This window comes from Cladophialophora immunda, assembly GCF_000835495.1.
Source record: "Cladophialophora immunda strain CBS 83496 unplaced genomic scaffold supercont1.7, whole genome shotgun sequence".
Lineage (NCBI taxonomy): Eukaryota > Fungi > Ascomycota > Eurotiomycetes > Chaetothyriales > Herpotrichiellaceae > Cladophialophora > Cladophialophora immunda.
In genome coordinates this window covers 2,111,050-2,131,992 of record NW_015622547.1, presented here as the reverse complement: position 1 = coordinate 2,131,992, position 20,943 = coordinate 2,111,050, and the positions used below count along the sequence as shown (strand labels likewise).

The 20,943-nt window shown below is 54.9% G+C and overlaps 11 protein-coding genes and 1 non-coding gene across 13 annotated transcripts; 6 read left to right on the top strand and 6 right to left on the bottom strand.

The window, feature by feature from the left end:
* Positions 1 to 644: 644 nt before the first annotated feature.
* On the top strand, positions 645 to 2,240 carry PV07_11488 (uncharacterized protein; the record flags this gene model as incomplete). The annotated part of the gene is made up of 10 exons (XM_016398931.1): positions 645 to 790; positions 859 to 944; positions 991 to 1,039; positions 1,117 to 1,198; positions 1,267 to 1,288; positions 1,340 to 1,420; positions 1,473 to 1,566; positions 1,623 to 1,743; positions 1,796 to 1,982; positions 2,056 to 2,240. 10 exons carry the CDS (start codon positions 645 to 647, stop codon positions 2,238 to 2,240), a joined length of 1,053 nt encoding a protein of 350 aa, XP_016243493.1.
* Positions 2,241 to 3,578: 1,338 nt separating this feature from the next.
* Positions 3,579 to 4,658, top strand: PV07_11487 (uncharacterized protein; the record flags this gene model as incomplete). Its single annotated transcript, XM_016398930.1, has 1 exon — positions 3,579 to 4,658. One exon carries the CDS (start codon positions 3,579 to 3,581, stop codon positions 4,503 to 4,505), a length of 927 nt encoding a protein of 308 aa, XP_016243492.1. The 3' UTR covers positions 4,506 to 4,658.
* A 169-nt stretch (positions 4,659 to 4,827) lies between these two features.
* Positions 4,828 to 7,112, bottom strand: PV07_11486 (uncharacterized protein). The gene is made up of 5 exons (XM_016398929.1): positions 6,732 to 7,112; positions 6,413 to 6,667; positions 5,770 to 6,350; positions 5,588 to 5,701; positions 4,828 to 5,501 (listed from the first exon to the last, which is right to left on the bottom strand). Exons 1-5 carry the CDS (start codon positions 6,965 to 6,967, stop codon positions 4,972 to 4,974), a joined length of 1,716 nt encoding a protein of 571 aa, XP_016243491.1. The 5' UTR covers positions 6,968 to 7,112; the 3' UTR covers positions 4,828 to 4,971.
* A 95-nt stretch (positions 7,113 to 7,207) lies between these two features.
* On the bottom strand, positions 7,208 to 9,361 carry PV07_11485 (uncharacterized protein). The gene is made up of 3 exons (XM_016398928.1): positions 9,025 to 9,361; positions 8,741 to 8,974; positions 7,208 to 8,681 (listed from the first exon to the last, which is right to left on the bottom strand). The coding sequence occupies exons 1-3, from the start codon at positions 9,118 to 9,120 to the stop codon at positions 7,485 to 7,487; spliced, it is 1,527 nt and encodes a 508-aa protein (XP_016243490.1). The 5' UTR covers positions 9,121 to 9,361; the 3' UTR covers positions 7,208 to 7,484.
* A 181-nt stretch (positions 9,362 to 9,542) lies between these two features.
* PV07_11484 (uncharacterized protein) lies at positions 9,543 to 11,090 on the top strand. Its single transcript, XM_016398927.1, has 3 exons — positions 9,543 to 10,026; positions 10,126 to 10,560; positions 10,656 to 11,090. The coding sequence occupies exons 1-3, from the start codon at positions 9,750 to 9,752 to the stop codon at positions 10,961 to 10,963; spliced, it is 1,020 nt and encodes a 339-aa protein (XP_016243489.1). The 5' UTR covers positions 9,543 to 9,749; the 3' UTR covers positions 10,964 to 11,090.
* Positions 10,944 to 12,676, bottom strand: PV07_11483 (uncharacterized protein). The gene has a single exon (XM_016398926.1). It carries the CDS (start codon positions 12,435 to 12,437, stop codon positions 11,391 to 11,393), a length of 1,047 nt encoding a protein of 348 aa, XP_016243488.1. The 5' UTR covers positions 12,438 to 12,676; the 3' UTR covers positions 10,944 to 11,390.
* A 159-nt stretch (positions 12,677 to 12,835) lies between these two features.
* Positions 12,836 to 13,698, top strand: PV07_11482 (60S acidic ribosomal protein P2). The gene is made up of 3 exons (XM_016398925.1): positions 12,836 to 12,952; positions 13,005 to 13,176; positions 13,229 to 13,698. The coding sequence occupies exons 2-3, from the start codon at positions 13,018 to 13,020 to the stop codon at positions 13,412 to 13,414; spliced, it is 345 nt and encodes a 114-aa protein (XP_016243487.1). The 5' UTR covers positions 12,836 to 12,952; positions 13,005 to 13,017; the 3' UTR covers positions 13,415 to 13,698.
* Positions 13,699 to 13,890: 192 nt separating this feature from the next.
* PV07_11481 (40S ribosomal protein S15) lies at positions 13,891 to 15,086 on the top strand. The gene is made up of 3 exons (XM_016398924.1): positions 13,891 to 14,004; positions 14,072 to 14,148; positions 14,283 to 15,086. The coding sequence occupies exons 1-3, from the start codon at positions 13,987 to 13,989 to the stop codon at positions 14,647 to 14,649; spliced, it is 462 nt and encodes a 153-aa protein (XP_016243486.1). The 5' UTR covers positions 13,891 to 13,986; the 3' UTR covers positions 14,650 to 15,086.
* Positions 14,939 to 16,737, bottom strand: PV07_11480 (uncharacterized protein). The gene has a single exon (XM_016398923.1). It carries the CDS (start codon positions 16,716 to 16,718, stop codon positions 15,066 to 15,068), a length of 1,653 nt encoding a protein of 550 aa, XP_016243485.1. The 5' UTR covers positions 16,719 to 16,737; the 3' UTR covers positions 14,939 to 15,065.
* Positions 16,738 to 16,891: 154 nt separating this feature from the next.
* PV07_11479 lies at positions 16,892 to 18,177 on the bottom strand. Of its 2 annotated transcripts, none has more exons than XM_016398921.1 (2): positions 18,066 to 18,177; positions 16,892 to 17,979 (listed from the first exon to the last, which is right to left on the bottom strand). In XM_016398921.1, exons 1-2 carry the CDS (start codon positions 18,140 to 18,142, stop codon positions 16,947 to 16,949), a joined length of 1,110 nt encoding a protein of 369 aa, XP_016243483.1. In that variant the 5' UTR covers positions 18,143 to 18,177; the 3' UTR covers positions 16,892 to 16,946. The 2 variants fall into 2 exon arrangements, with proteins under 2 accessions (XP_016243483.1, XP_016243484.1); XM_016398922.1 differs by having other exon boundaries at positions 18,124 to 18,177.
* Positions 18,178 to 18,406: 229 nt separating this feature from the next.
* Positions 18,407 to 18,520, top strand: PV07_11478. The gene has a single exon. It is a non-coding gene; the product is annotated as a tRNA-Ile (tRNA).
* A 141-nt stretch (positions 18,521 to 18,661) lies between these two features.
* On the bottom strand, positions 18,662 to 20,426 carry PV07_11477 (uncharacterized protein; the record flags this gene model as incomplete). Its single annotated transcript, XM_016398920.1, has 3 exons — positions 18,662 to 19,320; positions 19,404 to 19,997; positions 20,048 to 20,426. The coding sequence occupies 3 exons, from the start codon at positions 20,424 to 20,426 to the stop codon at positions 18,662 to 18,664; spliced, it is 1,632 nt and encodes a 543-aa protein (XP_016243482.1).
* Positions 20,427 to 20,943: the final 517 nt, after the last annotated feature.

Sequence of the window (20,943 nt, the reverse complement as noted above, 5' to 3'; positions counted from 1 at the left end):
CGAATCCGCCAGATCTCGTAGAAATGAATTTCAAATGACAACCATCTTCTTCCAGCAGCTTCCGGGCAACATTGACCCATCGACAACTGCCTACTCCAAGCAATGGCCACATTCTGTCCTCCATCATTCCTACGTCTTGCGCAGCCCGATTCAGGAATGTCTTTCTCCGAACGCGCCATACCTCCGAGCCCAAATTAAGTAGCCAACTTCCCCGTAACGCCCCAGAGTCCGCCCGAACTCCTGGAGATAAAATATCGGGTAGCGGTGGAGACAGGGAAGGGGACAGAGGTGGCGGGTAAGCGTCGGAGAGCGTTGAGGCCGCCGTTATCGCTGCCCACCATTTTCCATCCTCCCCCACAAGCCCACAAAAGCTGCCCACAACGGTGCCCGCACAACGAGATCTATTCTTGGCAAAAGAGGCAAGGCTGAGGGACAGCAGGAAGCATTTCGGCAAGTCGTATTGGTGGGTCTCGTCAACGCCTGCTGATGATACGAGGGTCGACGGTCCGGGCTGAATGTTATAATTCAGTGTACGCCTCCAGTGCATAGCGCTCGTCCTATTCTTGCGTTTGCACTCCAAGTCAAACCGAACACACGCTGACAGAGGAGACTGAGAGAAAGAGGAGGACATTGTGGGACCTAAAATGGCATCGACAATACCCAAGACGCAGACTGCCGCATGGCTCGAAAAGGCCCAGCCTGGTGCGCGGCTCCAGATCAGGAATGATATCGAGGTTCCATCCCCCAAGGAAGGCGAAGTGCTCGTGAAGCTGGAATATACGGGCTTCTGGTGAGCAGCATCCCTTTGTCGCCCTTTGACACCGGGCTGCATTGCGACGGACTCTTACTTTTGCAAAGTCATTCAGATGTGCACAGCATATACGGCGAAACGCCGATGAGCACTGACATCGCTGGCCACGAAGGCGTAGGCCGTGTGGTTGAGCGTAAGCGCCCCCTGCGCGTGTGGGTATCGATGTTGACCTTATATAGTTGGACCCAACGTTCCAGGAGAGATGATGAATGCCAGGCTGGGAATCAAGTCAGTGCATCCCTGTCTTTGTGTACGTTTCAAGGCGGCAAGATGCAAGCTGACAACGGGACATCGTCCCTGCAAAGGTGGCAGTACAGCACATGCGACGCCTGCGAAATATGTGCCGTCAATCCCACGGCGTGTCCGACTCAGATCAACTCGGGACGGGTAAGCCTTTCACTGAAACAGGAGTGTACCTTGATTGGACCGCTAATGCTGATTTGATCTGGTGCTAGAACACAAGAGGCACTTTCCAACGTAAGGCGCCTTCTAAGCCTAGGAAGAGGTCCCAGGACTAACTGGGGAAAGAGTATATCGTTACTCCTGTGAAGCATGCCACCAGGATCCCGCCGGGCTTGAAGTCTGAAATTGCTGCTCCGTTGCTTTGCGGTAGGTTTCGACAGCTCTTTCTGTGGACCTTGTCTGACTTGCAATGAACCAGCCGGTTTGACCATGTATTCTGCCCTCGCAAAAGCAAGGCTGCGGCCGGGGGACTGGGTCGTGATACCGGGTGCAGGAGGTGGATTGGGACATCTGTAAGTCCTTGCTTGTCGCATAACCTGATCCGGGCGCCGCCGGTAACCTCCTGCAGTGGCGTCCAGATCGCTGCCAAACGCGGGTATAAAGTGATCGCCATCGACGCAGGAGAGTCAAAGAGGGAAACGTGTATGAAACTCGGAGCAGCTGTATTCCTCGATTTCACGAAGGATCCTGTGAGTATCCTTCTCCATGAGTCCTGGAGCATTGTACTCATCACATGGACAGATTGAAGAGGAGGTAAAGCGTCTCACCAACGGCTTCGGAGCGCACGCCACCATCGTCACAGTTGGAAGCGACGCTGCGTATGAGCAGGCATTGAAGCTGCTCCGAAATCTTGGAACCCTGGTGTGTATCGGACTGCCCAAGTCGGGCCTGGGCTTGCCAATCTCCCCGTTCATGATGTGTGTTAGAAGTGAGTTCCCGACCGCCACCCCCAAATCCAAACCCTTTGTCGCTCAACACATGTGTTCTGACTCACGGCCCAGGTCTTACCATAGTGGGCTCCTCCGTTGGCACTGCGCAGGAGATGGATGAGCTGCTCGAGATGGCTGTCAAAGGAGACGTGAAGCCCGAGATCTCCGTGTTCGAATTCAACGAGATCAACAATATTATGGAGAAGCTTGCGAGGTTCGAGATCGGAGGGAGGGTCGTCCTGAGGCTCCCTGAGTGAAGCAAACCACCAAGGAGTCCTCTTTGTGAACACTCAAAGCACATGATCCTCGACTCAGATGGGGCCGTTGAAGAGGTCTGGTAGAAAGAAATTTACTCATATATTACTTTTCTTTCCCCAATTTCTGTCACACAAAGACCCCCTTAGCTCGACAAGGGCGAAGACCGATTCCTTCTGATTCGAACCTCCTCCCTCCTCCTCCTCCTCCTCCTCCTCCTCCTCCTCCTCCTCCTCCTTCGATGTCAGCAAATCCAGGTCTTGTCAGGGTAAACTAACACTCGGTTAGCAGCAGCAGGACCTCGATCCGAACCGATACAACCTTAAAGAATTTGTAGTATAACCGGCCGAGAAAAACCAACCCGCAAGGGCGAGTTTCTCTTATCGCAAACCAGCGTTCCGTGGGTTGAGCTGCTTTGTGATAAGTTTTTGCGTTTTTGTGCAATTTCCTCGGGTGTCTTTTTTTTTGCTCCCTTCCGCGATATTCGTCAGAGGATTGTGGGATCTGGCGCCCTTCACTCCCCCAACTGTCATATCCCCAGCTGTTCTGGGCAAGTCAGCCGCAAGGCTGAGATTCGGGATAGCCGAGCGCGCCAAGGCTTGGAAATCAATATCAAGAAGGTCGGGCGCCTCATGGTCACACGCTAGCAGTTTGGCGATGCTCGAATGAGCAGACAGATTGCACTTTGACTTTGCACTTTCTGGCAGAACAAACACCACTCGAGACACAAGGCCGGGCGCGTTGTCGTGCAAAGCAGCAATACGAAGCCCCCTTGTTGAGCTGCCAGCCTTTGTCTTTCCTCTTCTGGCCTAGCCCCGTCCCGATTCGGATTCTGCCCCTGGACACAGCATTCAATCTTTTGATCTCGTCTACCAACGTCTAGTCGACCATGTTGGCCCATGTGTCAGCCAAGCTTTATCATGGGTCTCCTGGGTCTCCCGGGGCTCCCCTTGTAACAGCCTCTGCGCTATACGAGCTTCGAGCCCAGGTGTTTCGCTGGCAGATGGCCGTCTGGCACATGGCGCCCTCGCTTCAAACCGCACCCATGGAGCCCCCTGATTCTGCATGCATCGTGGTCCAGAACGAGAGGGGTCCAGAACCGGCCTAGCAAGGCCGTCGGTGCTGGACGCTGTTGAGCCTCCCCCAGCCCAGCAGCCCTTTGAGAGGGATGAGTCCTCCAGCCCGGCTGGACTGCGCCGGTCATCTTCTCATCCTCCATTCAATGCCTCAGTTGTAAGTCGCACGGCCGCGAGAAGCTGACTTTGTACCCTGCCAAAAAGAACACCAAAAAAAAACACAAAGCAGCTGCTCTGGACTTTTGGTTGGCCTTTTTTCCTTCGATGGATCTATCTCTACTCTCCCTCGCGTGGTGGTGCTCTCTGCTTTTCCAACCGGGCGCGGCGCAAACGAGCAACCCCAAGCCGCAGGAAATCTACACGCTCACGGCCTTCCAAGAGCAGCAGATATGCGTGCAGTCCTGCTTTACGTACGGGTACGGCTGCACGACCGACCTGGTGGGCCAGGCGATCGGCTGCTCGATCGACGCGTGCGACTTCACGTCGACCGGTTTCGGCGCCCTGGACAGCTGCTACTGCCGCGGTGATCTGCAGCTCGCGGCCGAGAGCTTCCTGACGTCGTGCATCCAGGAGTCGTGCACCGTGGGCGACACGTCGGTCAACGTCGCCGCCGCCGTGTCCATCTACGGCGGCTACTGCACTTCGCTCGGCTACACGGCCCTCCCGGCCAACAACGTGGCCGAGACGACGGCGCCCAACAGCAACCCCACGACGAACAACAACAACAACGGGGCTGCGTCGTCGACGGGCTCGACCACGGACATCTTCGCCACCAGCCCCACGAGCGACGGCAGCGGCGGTTCCTCATCGTCCTCCTCCGGAGGCACCTCCTCCTCCTCCTCTTCCTCGAATACCACGACGTACATCGTGCTCGGCGTGGTGGGCAGCGTCGCGCTCATCCTCCTGGCGCTCGCGGCGCTGTGGTTCAAGAAGTACCGAGAGCTGAAGCGCACGCAGCCGCAGTTCCGCTACGGCGCCGGCGCCGGCGCGCCCATGCACTACGGCTACAATGGCGGCGGGGGCAGCGGCGGCATGGGCCAGCCCCTGCGCCCGCTGGGCTCCGAGGTCTCCTCCCACCCCTTCTACCGCCAGGACGACATCTACCCGGACGACTCGGTGTCGACCATCCACGTGGCCCCCGCGTACCCGCACCCGCTGGAGCCGAGCCTTGTCTCGACCCAGATGCGTTGAGGACCAAAAGAAAGAAAGAAAAAGAATACGTTGGGGTTGGTTTGGCAGCACGAGGAAATGATGGACACGAGATGAATATTTTGGTTTTCTTGTTTGCGCAAAAGGGGATTTTTTTTTGTCCTGCGAGGTCTCGACGGGCAGGCAGGAATGGATGAGGTGTGCAAGAGCAGGCCACGCGGAGTTTTCAATAGGGCAAGGTGTGACAAAGCTCGGGAAAGCGATGGTCGTTGGATATGTACGAGATATGTATGGAGTTCACGGCTTGTTGGCAAAACAAAAAGGGGAGGCGCAGAATGGAGGGTTTGGTTGGTAGTTGGATAACCTGCCCCTTCCGGTGTGGGCAATCATTGACATACATACATACATGCTATTGATCATCATGAGTACAAATATTCGGCCCAAGTAAAAACATGAATCCCCTTCCCGCCGAAAGAATCGATCAACATCTTCCCGTGATGCCCATACCTCACGCCCGCGCTCCACGCGATAACGCCTGGCTGTACTCCCGCGCCATGACTTCGTAGACGGCCAAGTCCATGTCCTCGAAGCTCTGGAGCTCGCTCAACGCGACCGAGAGATCCTCGGACGCCCGGTCGCGCCTCGAGCCCAGCGCCTCGCCCTGCAGACTGCCCGTCTCGGCCATCAGGCAGACCTCCCGCGCGTGCACGCACGCCATGTAGAACCGCATCTGGGTGACGCGCTGGTCGTTCTGCGAGCGGAGGGCGTGCTCCATGGCGAAGGTGCCGTGCTTCTCGGCCTCGCGCACGTACGCCAGGCGCTCCGTCTCAGTGAAGGCGAGGAGGTGGCTGAGGCGCAGCGACGTGGACATCAGCTTCTGGTAGACGCGGGCAAACTCCTTGGCCTTGGGCGGCGGGGTCTGCGAATTCATCCCCCGGAGCGCGCGCGTGAAGTCCTCCTGCGCGCTGAGGAGGTCCTCCTTGTTGACCATGCTGGGGGCCTTTCGTCGGTTGGCGTCGCCCCTCTCGACCAGTTCGGCTGCACATAATGGTCAGTCTCGACTCGAAAATACCTGTTGGAGTTTGGTGGTAGAGGGGGGGCGGGGGGGGCGCCTTATCACGGACATATTTCGCTCGTGGTGCCCAGCATCTTGGGGCGGTCGCGGTCCCGCTGCTCGCTCTTCTCTCGCAACTCCTGGAGCTTCGTCTGCTCCAGGCAAAAGGCCCGATCGGGCTCATCTAAGGTGGTAGAGAGATCAGCTCTCTGCGGGCGAATTGAGAACCCCGAAATTCTCCCACTCACATACATCGTTTCTGTCTCAGGTTCTGCACGCACGCCCTGACCTTGCGCTTCACGCCATGACCGTCCAGGTAGAGGCGGGTGCCGGCGTCGATGACGGCCTCTTGCTTGTACTCGGCCAGGCGGACGCTGTGCAGGCCCTCCTCGACGTTGAACCGGAAATAGCGGGTGTCGAGGTGCTCCCGCCATCGGCCGGTGAATTCGTTGTCCGTGGCCTTGGTTTCCGTGGCGACCTTCTCGATGCTGTGCGCCACCGACCTCAACGAGCTGTTCTTGATCGTCGTGAAGTCCGCATGGCCCGTCCCGACCGAAATGAAGCATTTCACAATCGGCTGCAGGCGGCCCGTGTCTTCGCACCAGATGTCCGCCGCCTCCTCCTCCACCTGGTTGACCGGGTTGTTGGCCCCGATGGCCCCGTCGACGTAGCTGCACGCTCCGATCTGCACGGGGTCGAAGAATGACGGCGCCGCCGAGGTGGCCAGAGCCGCTTCCCAGATCCTGGGGTTGTCTTCATCCTGTCTCCCTTGCACGTTGTAGCTCTTCAGCCGTCTGATGTGGTTCCCCTCCTGGGATTTAGCACAGACGAAACTGGCCGCAAAGAAATTAGTACTCGGGCAGGAAAAGGTGGAGGGAAATTGTCGCATGCTCACACTTTGCACTTTCCGGCAGCTTCGGGGTTTTCTTCGTCCAGAAGAAGGTCGTCTTCCTTGAACCCTTTGCTCCTCAGAACTTCCTTGACGGCCGTCTCCAGCGTCTTGGACGAGAACCGGGCCTTGACGTTGCCGGTGATGGACACGAAAAATGCATTCCTCTTGTTCTTGAAGACCTTTTTCATCATGACTTTGTACTCCTTGATGCATTCGTCCACGTCCATCTCCAGTCGACCTAACATGATGGCAATGATTCTGGAACATCGAGTTAGTCTGATTGGGGTCCGACGCCTCTCGATCTTGGTTCAAACATCCTCACCCTCCCGTGCTCGTACCGCCGATCAGGTCAAATATGTCGCAAGGTTTCACTCTGGCGAGTCCAACGGCTTGTCGCTCAAAGTTCAGCCTCGTCATGAGGCCTTTGAGGATGTACAGGCTCGAAAGCCCTCGGACCCCCCCGCCATCAAGAGACAAGAGGCAGAGACCGGTTGTGTCGAGGTCCCTGGTCTCCTCAATGCCGGCAACCTCGGAGGCTGGGTGAGATGCTAGCGCCATGGATAGAGACGAAGAGAACACAGAATCAGCATAACAACTGGCAACGAGGCTTTTGTACTGCCGTCGTGGCAATACTGAACGCTCACGAACATACTTTTCGGGCTAACAGCTGCCAAGTCGTGCACTGCAACTGGACGGGTCTCGCTCAGGGGCTCGTTCGTCTAGGAAGCGCTCGATCCAGCCTTGACCGCAATGAGGCTGACATCTCGCGGACCAATCACATGCGCCGAAGCGGCAGGGCCAAATACAACGGACTCAGCTTTGACCCCTGAGCATTAGTTACACAAGACAATCTCGCTAACCGCACGCAAGGGGAGGGTTTGTCCCCTGGGCCGTGGTGCTCGTATTTTAGGCATGCATCTTCACCAAAACTCCATGGCGCCACGGCCAGGTGCCGATGTCGCCGCAAAGGTCTAGAAGCATCGGAAGAGAAAACATCTGTCCCAATGATTAATAGCATGGCAAACCCTGACTCCGCCCCCCAGTCAGAAGAAAAATTCCTGGTAATCCCCTCTGTCTAAAGTGCCTTCACATCCCCATTTACCAGCTTGGCTTTAGGGGTCCTGTTTTCCCAAGCCTTCCGGACTTCCCATTCGGCGTCGTAGCCATAGCACCATCGCTGCGTGGTCGGATCGCTCCACTGATTCGGGCTTGATACGAACTGTTTGCCTTCGACTTCGGGCCGCATCGCCTCGTCTCGGGCCCTCTGCAGCGGACCGTCGGCAAAGTGCCACAGCTTGCCGTTGATCAGACTGGCCTCCTGCATTTGGCTTGACCGTTTGATGCGCACGGCTTCCCACACTTCCAAAGCTTCCGGTAGTTCCTTGGTGCTGCCGACGAGGTCAATTGCCTCGGCAAGGGCTGCAGCGTCTTCGACGGCCATGGCGGCTCCCTCAGACATGTAGGGGACCATGGCGTGGGCGGCGTCGCCCATGATCGTGAGCTTGCTGGACGGCGCAACCCAGCGACTGAGCGCCGACCCGCTGACGAGTGGCCACTTCAGGGTTGACCGAATCATGTTGATGATCTTGGTCAGTCGAGGGTCCCAGCCGTCAAAGTGAGCTCGCATATCGGACATGACCTTGTCGGGGCTTTGCTGGTTCCAGGTGGCTGGGTCTGTGCGGTCGGGATGCGACAGGACCATGTTGAAGGATTTGCCTCCCGCAATTGTGTAGGTCATGACGTGTCTCATATCTCCAATCCACAAATTCAGGCCCGGCTTTGCCAGCAGCTCAACAAGCTCCGGATGGGCTTTCATCTCCTCCACATCCACCGTCGCTCGATAAGCCGCGAATCCGGTTCTCAACGGCGGCTGGTCCACACCACCCAGCACTTTGGTTCGGCCAATTGACTTGACGCCGTCTGAACAGATGACAAGGTCCGCCGTGAATGACTCCCCATGTTCGGTGGTTATTGAAGGAGCATCTTCGTCATAGTCGATGACCTTGGAGTTTATCCGGACCTCGACGCCCAGTTGCAGCGCCAATTGATACATGGCATCGTGGAAGTGTGCACGGTGCACGACGTAGTACGGAGCATCAAAATTGTCCTGAAACTCGGGGACCAGCTTAGTGAGTCCAATGACGGCGCCGTTCTCCCATCGTCGGAACTTGATGTCCTCTGGCTCCACGATCTTGGACGCCAAAAATGGTTGTAGACCCCATTTCAGGAGCAACCGACTTGAGTTGGAGGGGATCTGAATGCCAGCACCGACCTAGAGCGATCGTTCAGTCTCACATCACAGCAAAGTTTCCGTCGAAGATGCAATCGTACCTCACCAAGTTCCGGAGCCTGTTCAAAGACGGTGACCTTGTGGCCCTTTCTAGCCAGACTGATGGCAGCAGCCAACCCACCAAGTCCGGCACCAACAATGATGGTGTTCAGCCGGACTCGGGAGAAGTCGTCCTGGTTGAGCAAATTCGAAGTCCTCATTGCCTTGTGCCGCTTCTGCTCTTCTTTTTGCAGCTTGAGGAGAAAGTCAAGACTTCCAGTCGGATATGAGGCCACCTGTTTCAAAGCATGAGACGCCGTATACTCGGAATGAATAGTTTACTTACGTCTGGAATCTTGATGAAGTCTTCTTTCAGTGGTGTAGCCCCATTGACTGGTCTGGTCTCGCCATTCACCATGACACCGGAATGTATCTCGACCATTTTGAGAGGATCTGGTTTGGCTGGCGTGAGTAGAAGAAATGGGATAGAAAAGGACTTGTCTTTGTTGATCTGATCCCCGGGGAGCCCAGTCCACGTTGCTTTTAGTGAACGGGAAGAAGTTGGGCCAAAAGACACTTGGGACTTTGTACAAATCGCGTCCCACTGCCTTGAGCCGTGCCGAGCTGATCGGACTCGACTGAGACAACACCTGAGCCACCTACCGATGTTAACCCACCGTGATCGTACCGCAGCGGGCGGGAAGCTTAAGTCAACATCCGTGATGGTGAGCAGAGGACAGGCTGACGGAGGGATTCCGTCCGGGTGTGTATCGGAAAAGGCCTGGATGGTGGCTTCCTTTGTACGAGCATCTCCACCAGCGTCCATCGACACCTCCCCTCAGCATTGCCATGTTCGGTCGGTCAACGACTCTCCCAGCTAACCGACTGACGCGTAGTTGATTCGGTCTCGGCATTCTGGATGCTTACCCTTTATTAAGTAGTGGGTTAGCCTATATCTTGACCAACGTCGCAAGTAAGTCTTGTTGTCCAAAGCATTGCCAATAACCCAACGACCACCACAAGATATACCTATACCGATATAACTATACAAATACTCTCATAAACTTCAAAATGGCCACCACAACCGGAACAGTGACCGAGACTCTCCCTCCGATATGGGGACAGAAGGCAGACCCGGCCGAGGAGTTGGTCGAGAATGCTCTCAAGGTCAACACCAAGCCTCTCTGGACGCAGATGGCACGGTTGAACCCTCCAGAGCCCAATCCTAAGTGTGTGCCGTTCATTTGGCGGTACGACGAGGTCAGGCCGAGTCTCCTCAGGGCGGGAGAAATAGTCACAGAGCAGCAAGCTGAGAGACGGGTGCTGATGTTGGTCAATCCCGCCAGAGGTATGGTCCTTTGCCCCCGTGAAAGCAGGCATACTTTTCGTCCAGAAAAGAGGACGACACGATGGAATGCTTATGCTAACTTTCCCCCGCCTGTCACAGATGCCCCTTACACCACAGACACCTTGTACGCGGGACTGCAGCTGGTCATGCCCAACGAGACAGCCCGCGCGCACCGCCACACGGCCTTCGCCATGCGCTTCATCATCGAGGGCCAGGGCGGCTTCACGGCGGTACACGGCAAGCGCATCACCATGCAGCGCGGCGACGTCATCCTCACACCCACATGGAACTGGCACGACCATGGCAAGGACGGTTCGGGACCCATGATCTGGCTCGACGGCCTGGATCTGCCCAACTTCATCCACTTCCCCGTGCATTTCGTCGAGCACTTCAACCAGCCGCGATACCCGGCCGAGGACGTGGACTCGAACACGAGCCCGATCGTGTTCCCATGGAAGGCGATGCAGAAGAAGCTCGACGAGAAGAAGGGCGACTGGGCCGAGGAGGATTATCTGAAGGAGGACGGAAGGCCAGGTAAGAAATCATGTCCTTCTCTCTCTCTTCTCTCTTCACCTCCAGTACGCAGAAGACCATCATAGCAACTGACATTCGTTCGGGGCCGACCACAGTCTCAAAGATCCTCGGCGGTGCTGCGGAACGTCTGAATGCAGGCTGCACATCGCCCGCCGTGAGAGAGACGGCGTCGTCCGTCTACCACGTGGTCCAGGGCCAGGGATACAGCGACATCAACGGGCAAAAATTCCACTGGAAGCAGGGCGACACCTTCTGCGTGCCCGCCTGGAACAAGTACCAGCACACCGCGGCCGAAGGATCAGAGCCAGTCTACCTGTACAGGTTTCACGACAAGCCCATGTTGAAGTCACTTGGGTTTTATCGTGTAGAAGGGGTCGATGTGGAGAGTTTGGTATCTGATTAAATGTGCAGCCGTCCTTGGATATGTAGACGGATATTGCTGAACGTTGTACCGCACTATAGTAAACTGGAATAGGTGTATCTGATCATTTGCTGGTCATTAGTGGATGTCATTAAGCAGTATTGCTTGACCCAAGTTCCTGTCTTTGGCTCACAGGGTCAGGCTGAAGACTATTATCAGCCTTGCGTCCGTCCCGAGATAAAGTACAATGGGCACTCCACAGGAGCTGCTGGCGACAATTGTCGCAGTTGATACCTTGATGACCAAAGAAGCAGATAAAATCCATCAAGTACAGTATGCAGCGGGCCACGCGTGTGTCTTCCTGTAATGCAAAACTCCGCCAACACCAATGCTAACTTATCAATAAGGCTAGATGAGTTCCAATGTCATGTCACAAGTCAGATATCACATGGGTTTGCTTGTCTCCAACTCACTTCTTCTTCCCTGCAAGACTCATAAGCCTCCGACGTCGTTCCTCTTTCTCTCGCTTCAATTGATTTTCCAAAGCCATCTCTCGAGCATCTTCTTCCCGCGCAGCCCTGAGAGCCTTCTGCTCTTCTTCGTACACATCAAACGCCCCTGCTTCCATATCAGACGAAACATCAGATCCATAATCTTCTTCGTCCTCTCCATATCCCCCCATGTCATCTGACCCGTCTTCTTCGTCGGTGCCGAGGTATTCATCATATTTGCGGCCACGCTTGGCTGAAAGTTTCGATCGACCAGAGGCAGTGCCCATGGTTCCTTTATAGGCGGACGAAGAGGGGGCATGTAATGGCGGTCGTGAGGCTTTGGGTCCTTTGGGATGATCCGTCTTCTTCGCGGGGCTAGCGCTTCGAGACTTATCCTGCTGTTTACCACTATTTGCCAGTCGGCCGCCACTGGATTTCTCCTTCACACCCTTTGCCTTTTCCTCTTCTTGACGTCTCCTCTCAGCTAACCTGGAAGGCTTCTCTCGATTGGTTGCCTGATGCTTGATTAAGCCAACTTGACTTTGTTGCGTTCTCTCCACCTGCGCTTGTTTTGCTCGAGCTATCAAATCCGCATAGGAACCCTTCGCGGGACCTTTGGCTGTTGCGGTGGTCGGAGTGGTTGGCGCAGAGCTAGGTTTTGGGGAAGTCACCTGAGCATCGAGTTTCGGTCTGGGCATAGGAAGAGTTTTTCCATCGTTTCCATTGGACGGTTTGGGAGCGTTGAGAGGAGGGGCAACAAGGCGTTTCGGGATCGTGCTGGTCAAGCCAGGCGTAGGATTCGGTTTGATGAGCTTCTCAGGTGGTCTTGCTGAACTATCGTCGGCCTTCCGCTTTGTGCCATTCAAAGGCGAAGGGGCTACCGGCAATCCGGCCCGGGGACCTGGCTTGCTGACGTCGAGGTTCGGTCGGTGCGCATTTGCGCTGAGTGGCCTTGCTGGCGGCTTTGGTGGTGCGGGAGATTTGTCGCTACCGATCGAATTGACGATATCGCTGAAGAGGCTCATTTTGGAAATGCAGAGCGGGCGAGTGAGAGGATTCTGAAGGTAGTCAAGTCAGAAGATTCGAGGTCGGGTTTTTATGCATGATTCTCGTCTTTGCCCGCTGCCGGCCGGCCGCAATCACCGTGCAATATGGTCCATACAGATGAAAAGACAACAACAGATGCAAAGTTCTCAAAAAGATGTAGTCGATGAGTGACTCAGAGAAGGGAAAAAAAGCAGAGGTGAGAGATGGAAAGAAATAGGTGAAGTCGGTCCAGGTCCCCGCCTCCAGGTGGCCACTTCCCAGTTGCCGATTCTTTGACCCCGTCGAGACACGCGACTGGTCCGCATCCGGACCCGGCTAACTTTCCTAATGCGATTTTCGTCATGAATTTCGCCGGTCGCACAACCACCAGGCCGTGGTCGATTTCCCTGCGACTTTCCACGAACGAACAAATACCAGAACTCGAAGTGCCAGTCTCCGCTCAATTCAGCGGTTAAATCGATTGTCTCTCCTGTTCGCCAATCCTCCATTCTCCGTGAGTTGCTCCAGGTCTCCATCCCTGTCGAGGACTAACATTTTGTGGGAAGAAATAAATTCAAAATGAAGCACCTTGCAGCTTACCTCCTCCTTGGCCTCGCCGGCAACACCGACCCCTCCGAAGACGACATCAAGAGTGTTCTCTCTTCTGTCGGTATCGATGCCGATGAGGAACGTCTCTCCAAGTTGCTCGAAGAGTTGAAGGGCAAGGACATCAATGAGGTAACCTGGGATTGTTCCTAATGAACCTGCAGAGACACTGACACTGTTATAGCTGATCGCCGAAGGCTCAACGAAACTTGCCTCTGTCCCAACTGGCGGTGCTGGTGGCGCTGCTGCTCCTGCTGCCGGTGGTGCGGCGGCTGGCGGCGCTGCTGCCGCTGAGGAAGAGAAGCCTGCCGAGAAAGAAGAGGAGAAGGAAGAGTCTGACGAAGACATGGGCTTTGGTCTGTTCGACTAAGCGGCAAATCGTAAAAATGCAATGGGAATTGACTACGCACAATCTACGACCAAACCACGGGGGATGCGTGGTCGCTGGAGGATGACGGTCGCGCTTACATACAGCGCTGTTGAACCATCTGCGGGCGCACGATCTACATGCGCAAAGCCAAGTCGACCAATGCCACCGCGGCGAGCAATGCGAAAATGGGACATGGCTACCTCAGGACTTTGACCTGTTTTCCGTCCAGGTGTAGAACGAGGCAACTTTCAATACATCCAATTGATCCGACATCACCCAAAATACCCTTTGATGCTCTTTAAACCCTTATATCATTAAATTGTGGTAGTACAGTAGACCCCAAGACTGAACCGTCGAGAGATGCAAGCCCTAGCCCATGCGGTATAATTGATGCCAAGAGTTTCGGTCACGTGGAACACTTTGCCCTAAATTTTCGCGGCGACCCTCCACTTCGCACCCGGGCTCTTGGCTGCAATCGTCTCTACAATTATCATTGCCAACTGCAACAACTCCTCGCTTTTCGACAGTCTCCATCGAAAAGCGAACGCGCAGTACCCCCTTCGACCGCAATCATGGCCGACACCGAATACGTACGTTCTACAACGACCTGCCAATAATCACTTGGATGATGGGTTGCTAATTGATCTTGTTGGACAGAATGCCGAGGAGGCCGCCGAGCTCAAGAAGAAGAGAACGTTCAGAAAGTTTTCCTACAGAGGCATTGATCTCGACCAGTACGTTTTCCTCCTGGAGACATCATCCGCCCATCATTTGGAGAGAGAGAGAGAGAGAGAGAGAGAGAGAGACAGGCAGAGTGAACAAAGGCAGAATGAGAAGGGGGCTAACGGACATTACTCTCTTTTTGCAGACTGCTCGACATCCCCTCCAACGAGCTGCTCACAATCCTCCACGCCCGCGCCCGCCGCCGATTCAACCGCGGCCTGAAGCGCCGCCCGATGGGCCTGATCAAGAAGCTGCGCAAGGCCAAGCAGAACGCCAAACCCAACGAGAAGCCCGACCTGGTCAAGACCCATCTGCGGGACATGATCATCGTGCCCGAGATGATTGGCAGCGTCATCGGCATCTACAGCGGCAAGGAGTTCAACCAGGTGGAAATCAAGCCCGAGATGGTCGGCCACTACTTGGGCGAGTTCTCGATCAGTTACAAGCCCGTCAAGCACGGTCGACCCGGTATCGGTGCCACGCACTCTTCGCGGTTCATTCCGTTGAAGTAGGTGCTGGACCTTGGGGAGAGAAGAGGGTATTGGGGGAAAGCCATTGCTACGTGGGAGATGTTTTCGCACGCCTGAAATGCTGGGGAGTCAGCGATGGATTTTCGTCACCCGGATTGCATGGGATCACGGTAGACAGGGTGCTGATGAAAGAAAAGGGGATTGCGAGGATCGAATGGTTCGAGGCATCTTTTGCATGACCCAATAGTCGAAAGCGGCAAAAATGAAACGACGGCTCCTGACATGAACCCTCCAGAGTGGAGGTGACGCCGTATTTGAACAAGATTTAGATGTGCACCCTCGCAACTGTGTCATCATTTTGCCCAGCAAGAATGCCCTCTTTTAACGCCTCGCTATGTGAATATCAAGCAGATACATTACTGTGTCAATAGTGGTACAATCTGGTCTTTGCCGACCCCTCATTCTTCAGTCAGTGATGACGAGTCTTCCTGCTCTTTCGCATCATCCTCCATCGTAGAGCTGGCAGCGGGTGGGATCGCGACCACGAGTTCCTCGCTCGAAGCAGTGGACTGAGATCTCACCTCGTTCGTGCCCTGTATCTCCGGGTCTTCCTCGATTAATTGTTCGATCTCACGGTGCCTCTTGTGAGCGCGACTCGTTTCCTCCTCGTCCTCCTGTTCTTCTTGTTCCACCGGCGTCTCGTCCTTTGACGCCTGACCCTCGGAGGCAGAATCCGAGTCTGGGACGTCGTCGGCCGTGTCGGTACACGAAGGGTGATCGGAAGCCTCTTCCTCGTGCTGGGCTTCCGCGGAGGACTCGGACAGGTTCAGCAGACCGTTCAACTCCCCTTCGACCTCGCTGACCCCGTTCATGGGTTGCAGAATCTCGCTATTAGCCCTCTGCAAGATGTTTTCCCTGCTCAGCGGCGTACCTCGCTCAGCAACGACGATGGCTTCCCGATGCCGCCGTCTCAAATGCTCTTCTTCCTGACTTCTCTCAGCCGACCTGAGTCTTGCGGCGGCCCGCGTAGTCGTCGATCGTGCAGGCTCGTCCCAAAGGGTCATGTTGTCTCCAGCAAGGGCAGGGTCTCCGAGAATCACCCCTGCCGTGGACTCGCCATTGACCATTCTCACATCGTTGTCTTCGTCGGCATCTTCGTCCTCGTCCTGCCAGCCGGGATATCCCCAGCCCTGGTTCCACGATCCCTGATCGCTGCGACCTGTAAACATATTCTCTTTGTAACTGCTTGCGCTCAAGCCCCATTCACGCATCTGTCTTCTCGCACGGGGATACTGCATCACCGCCAGGATAACGTCCCCCATGACAGGATCATCCGAAAGCCAAGCCATACGGTCAAACAACCTCGCCACATCTTCTCGATGGAAATTGAACATGTAGTTCTCCGGCTCCCCACAGGGGAAGGGGTAATTCGTCAGCCATTTGCTGACCAACCCGGCGTCCAAGGCGGCGTCCATGATGGACGGATACTTAATGTCACGCCGCGAGAGGCCGTGCACCACAATGGTGAAGATCTCGAGCAACTGCGCTTCTTGCGAGGGGCGGCGAGCAGGGCGGATAGGCGATGGTGGCAGCGGCGGTTTCTTCTCTCTAGTCTGGAAGGGCGACTCGCCGTTGCTCGCTTGCTTGACATTGACTTCATGCTGGGGCAGCACGTTGATCAGACCATGAACAATGGCCTTGACGGCCTTGGGGTCTCGGAAGTGGCCGCAGATGGTCTCGCTGAGGGCCGAGTGGGTGAGGAGCATGTGTAGAGCATTAATGGCATTCTCGCGCCGGCTGTCGTCCTCGCTGGCCAGATCGCGCAACAAGAGGTCCCTGGTCCGGGTTCTCACGGTGCGGCTGGCGACGATCTTGATGGCGGAGGTGCGCAGATCATAGCTATACCCGTCTGCGAGGGTGCGCAACGTCTCGAGCTTGAGCGAGTTTTCGGAATCCTTTTGGAGGCGCTTGGCTGGGGGTGGTGGATCGGGCGGTGGCGCCCTCGCTGCGTCTTTGACTCTTTTGAGAAGAACGGGGACCGTCACGCAGGCTGTTCCCAAGCCTACAACCAGGACGGTTAACAAGAAGCGATTCGAGCTGAAGAACGACATGGCTGGTGATACATTGAGGAAGATTCAAGGATGAACGAGGAACCTCCGAACGTGTCGAGGCAAGGCTGAAGTCCCTCGCCCGGCTCATGTTCGGCGAATTATCCAGCCAGCAAAATGGACAAGGGCATGATACACGGGTCATGTTACAGCAGAATAACACAGAGTAAGCGGCCGACGAAGTGATATTAATTGGTTATACATCTGTCATGAGCACTGGGCCACCTATGCTCAGTCATGATCTATCTCCGTCGTGCCCGGGCAGCCTTCCATCTTTTCGTCTGGGTATCTGTATTTGCACCAGAAGCAATAGTTCCACCTCTCTCGAAGATATGCCACGAGCTTTGCCAGCTTCTCCGGCACCTCGAGGGCCTCGAACTCATTGAGCTCTTCGTCTTCCTCGTCGAGATCGACGTCGACCTCTTCCACTTCCGCTTTCCTCCCCATTGCCATTTGATCCTCTTTTTCTTCATCCGGATCAATGTAATCAGGCCGCCTCGACAGCGACTGATAGAGGTCATACCTCATCCTTCGATCACGTTCATTTATGGCCCTCTGTTTGACGAGAGTGCGCCACAAGACATCCACGCTCTTCAGCGGCTTCGACCTCCGTGGTTCTGCGGTATCGGCGGACTGCTCTGCCTCGTCCTCCTCGTCCAGCCTCTCGCAAACCTTCATCGCCGCCCAGATTTGACCTTCCATTTTCTTCTCCTCGCGCTCTTTCTGCTGCCTTTCCCGGAATTCGCCGGCCTCGACCTTGCGCTTCTTGTCTGCTTCTTGCTGCGCCTCCACCTCCTCTCTAAACTTGCGCTTCTTTTCCGCGTCGGCCCCGATCCCGGACCGGGAGTCTCGCATTTCCAGGCCGATCGGCTCGAGCAGACGGTCATCTTTCCCCCCATCGGTAGTGGGCCGGGATGCGCCCAGGGCGTTCCCGGGCTTGTAGCCGAGCGCTGCCATCATCTTGAATCCCTTGTTGCTTGTATCCAGTGTGGTCGTGCTCAGCGCCGAGTCCCGCTTCTTCCGTTCTTCCTGCGCGAGTTCAGCCTTGGACTTGGGTCGGCCTTTGATCTCGGCCTCGCGGGCGAGACGCTTTTTCCGCTGTGTCAGGGTTTCGTTCTTCTGGGAGGACGCCGTGTCTTCGAAGGTCATGTTCATGTAGTCGTCCTCGTCATCGCTCGTGGCCTCGGGGACGGGCGGTGAGCCCATCTTGAGATCTGGGATAGCAAATTGTGCGATTTCGACGCAGTGAGGCGGCGAAGCAGATCTGCGCACGGTCAATATCCTACGCGAAAATTGATCTGCTGTAACGAATCCCTTGAGCTGTGGATGCAGAAGGCGCGAGAACCCTACCGGGAGAGGAAATAGAGATAGGTAAAAATAAAAATGCCGCTGTCCGAATGCTTCTTACCGTCGGGATCCTGAATCATTCAAGGCTCAACTGCGCAAGTTGGGAGAAACTGCCTGCACAGCTGCAGGGTATGGAGAGGATCTGCTGTTGTCGCAGGCAATGCGAGAATGGAGGTTAGACGTCATAATCACGTGCACAAAACCCTTAGTTTATATTCCAAACCCCTCCAAATTTGGTCTTGAAATTGTCCCGAAAATGGCCTCACTCTCTGGACGCTTTTATCAATGATGTGAGTTTTGACCACCACCAGTTGCAGAGTTGGCGCTCAACGCTAACTATTCTCAAGCCTGTGACGCAGTGGTTAGCGTGTCGTTCTTATATTGTATGCTCCTGTAGCATCCATTATGACTTCTTTCGAGGAATGCGAAAGTCGCGAGTTCAAGTCTCGCCAGGATCACTCTCTTTTTGCAGATTGTTCAGATATTCTCATGGGGTAATCTGCCACAATGCAGTCGTGGACTCCCGAAAAATATTTATATTTCTACCAGGATTTGATGTTATGCCAACCCACTACCACTACCCAGAAGTTCCAAGCCCGTCAACACAGACTCCCTTTTGTTTTCATCCCCTTCCACCTCATAATCCAGCAACAGCATGGGAAAAGAACTGTCGCAAGGCCGATCCAAGCGCCCAGAATGCCAAAATTCAACCCAAGTTGATCATGGGTGTCGAACAACAGCGTCCGGCTTGCATAGACGACCTGCCTCAATGGCCATGCGTATCCCCACTTGAAGAACCCAGGCGCCAATTCTAGTGCGTAAAACCCAGTTGATACGTTAGTGATGACCCAGAAGATGAGCCACAGTGCCGTCCAAGGTTGGCCAACTACCATTGCCACGTTCTCGCACGCAAGACCTAAAGCAGTCATGCCTAGCCAATTCAGCATCCAATAGACGACAAAGGTAGCGCGGCCGAAATGATTGGCGTTGTTGGCTACATTGGTCTGGAGCCAGCTGCTCTGGCCAGGCGGCGGCCTCTCTGAGAAAGGTATTTGGAATGCCAGGCTCACGAGACTGTAGCAGAAGGAAAGGAAGAAGTAGGCTGTGACCGTCGAGAGGTAGCGCCAGATGACCAGGTATATGAAATTCAACGGTGGATGGATGTTCGAGGGTTGCTCGAGGACAAATTTCATGTGTGTTGAGACCAAAAATCCGAAAGAGAAGGCAATGATTATGAGGTAAATGAGGCCAATGCTAACTGCAGGAATCGCTGTTGGAGGATCTAAAGAGGATGTCAATGGCTGTAATGAATGATGGGCTTCAGAAGAAATGTGGGCTCACCAGATGGTCGCAAGTTGAATATACTGAAGCCAACGCCGGGAGATAAAGCTTGAGGAGCATTACAGTATATGCCTTTTGCGAGCGTGTCGTTTTTGAGCACAGACTGCGTCCAGTTGCGGCCGAAAGCAAAGCTGATATCCGAGGCAAGACGAGTCAACACCGGTGTGATATATTGGTTATAGGATTCGATATCTCGGGCCTGGTTGACGACAACCGCTCCGGCACCAAACGGGTCGTAGGATGTGTTTCCGTTCTCAACAGCTAGTCTCAACAGCGCGGTAGCATTGTTGTTGACGATGATCGCTCCCCAGTATTTCTCTTCGTGGACTGCTAGGCGTACTGCAACAGGATCGTACCCGAATGTTCGAGGATCCAGGAACTCGTAGCCCAACGGATATCTCTGTGAGACACGTTCGTGTACGATTGCGGCTTGAACGAAACGTCCGACAATTGGCTCGACGGTCTCGTAAGGAGGCGACGTTGCGTCAAAGTCAACCACAGCGATAGTGGCAGAGCGAAGGTTCTCGCGCACCCTGAAAAGGACTCCCCAGTATATTGAGAGGACTCCAAGGACGAAGCCGCAAAGCAGGGTGACTGATCAAAGTTAGCGAACGGCAGTTAACATGAATGTCGGAGAAACACACGGGTCCACGAATACTTCAGAAAAACAGCTCTCCGGGTCTGCGAAAGGCAAGGGTCAAAGAAGCCGGCCGTCGACGTAGGGCGAAGACTATAGATCTCCTCGGGGTCTTTTGAAGGTTGGCCATGTTCTTCGTCCTTTTCTGCCAGAGTGCTGCTGGACTGGTCGCTCCTGTCAATGCTCTTGTTGAGACTAGGAAATCGCGTGATGGAGGCAGAGCAATGAACAGTGCCATCTGGACAGCGCACATTGTGGTCAGCTGGAGCATCGTCGGATGCCTGCTTTTGCTCTGAGGCACTGTCACCGTCTCCCGGGTTTGATTGTGGAAATAGATCCAGCTCTTTTCTCTGCTGTCCAGTGTCCTGTCGCATTGTACCCTTCATGGCTCCCTGAATGCAATGGACACGTAGAACTCAAGAGGCGAGCTGCTGATCATATCGACCATCGGGGAGAGGTAAGCCAGTGATATGAGGAAAGAGCCATCCTCAGTCATCTTGAAGGTGGAATGTCCACACCGCCATTGATTCCTCCAAGCCCTGGTTCATCTCAAGGAAAGTCCGTAGCTCAAGTTCGCGGTTTTGTTGTTGTCTTTTCCTGGCATATTTCACGCCATTAATAGGAAAGGGAGTGGCCCTCAATTCCGTGCATCAATCCATTATCACGATGAGATGCTGCCGAGAGTATAATTCCCTCGAAGCGGCTCCTTGCGTCCCGCTTGGCATGACGATCCATACCTGTCGATGAATATTTACCATAAAGCATCTGGTGTTGGCGTGTTAATCGAGTGCGCAATGGCAGCGTGGACGCACCCCTTTTGTAGTCCGCCGAGACAGCACGGACTCGTGCATCTGAAACCGGATGTCGGCGATACAAACATATCATGATTTGCGACATTCAGAG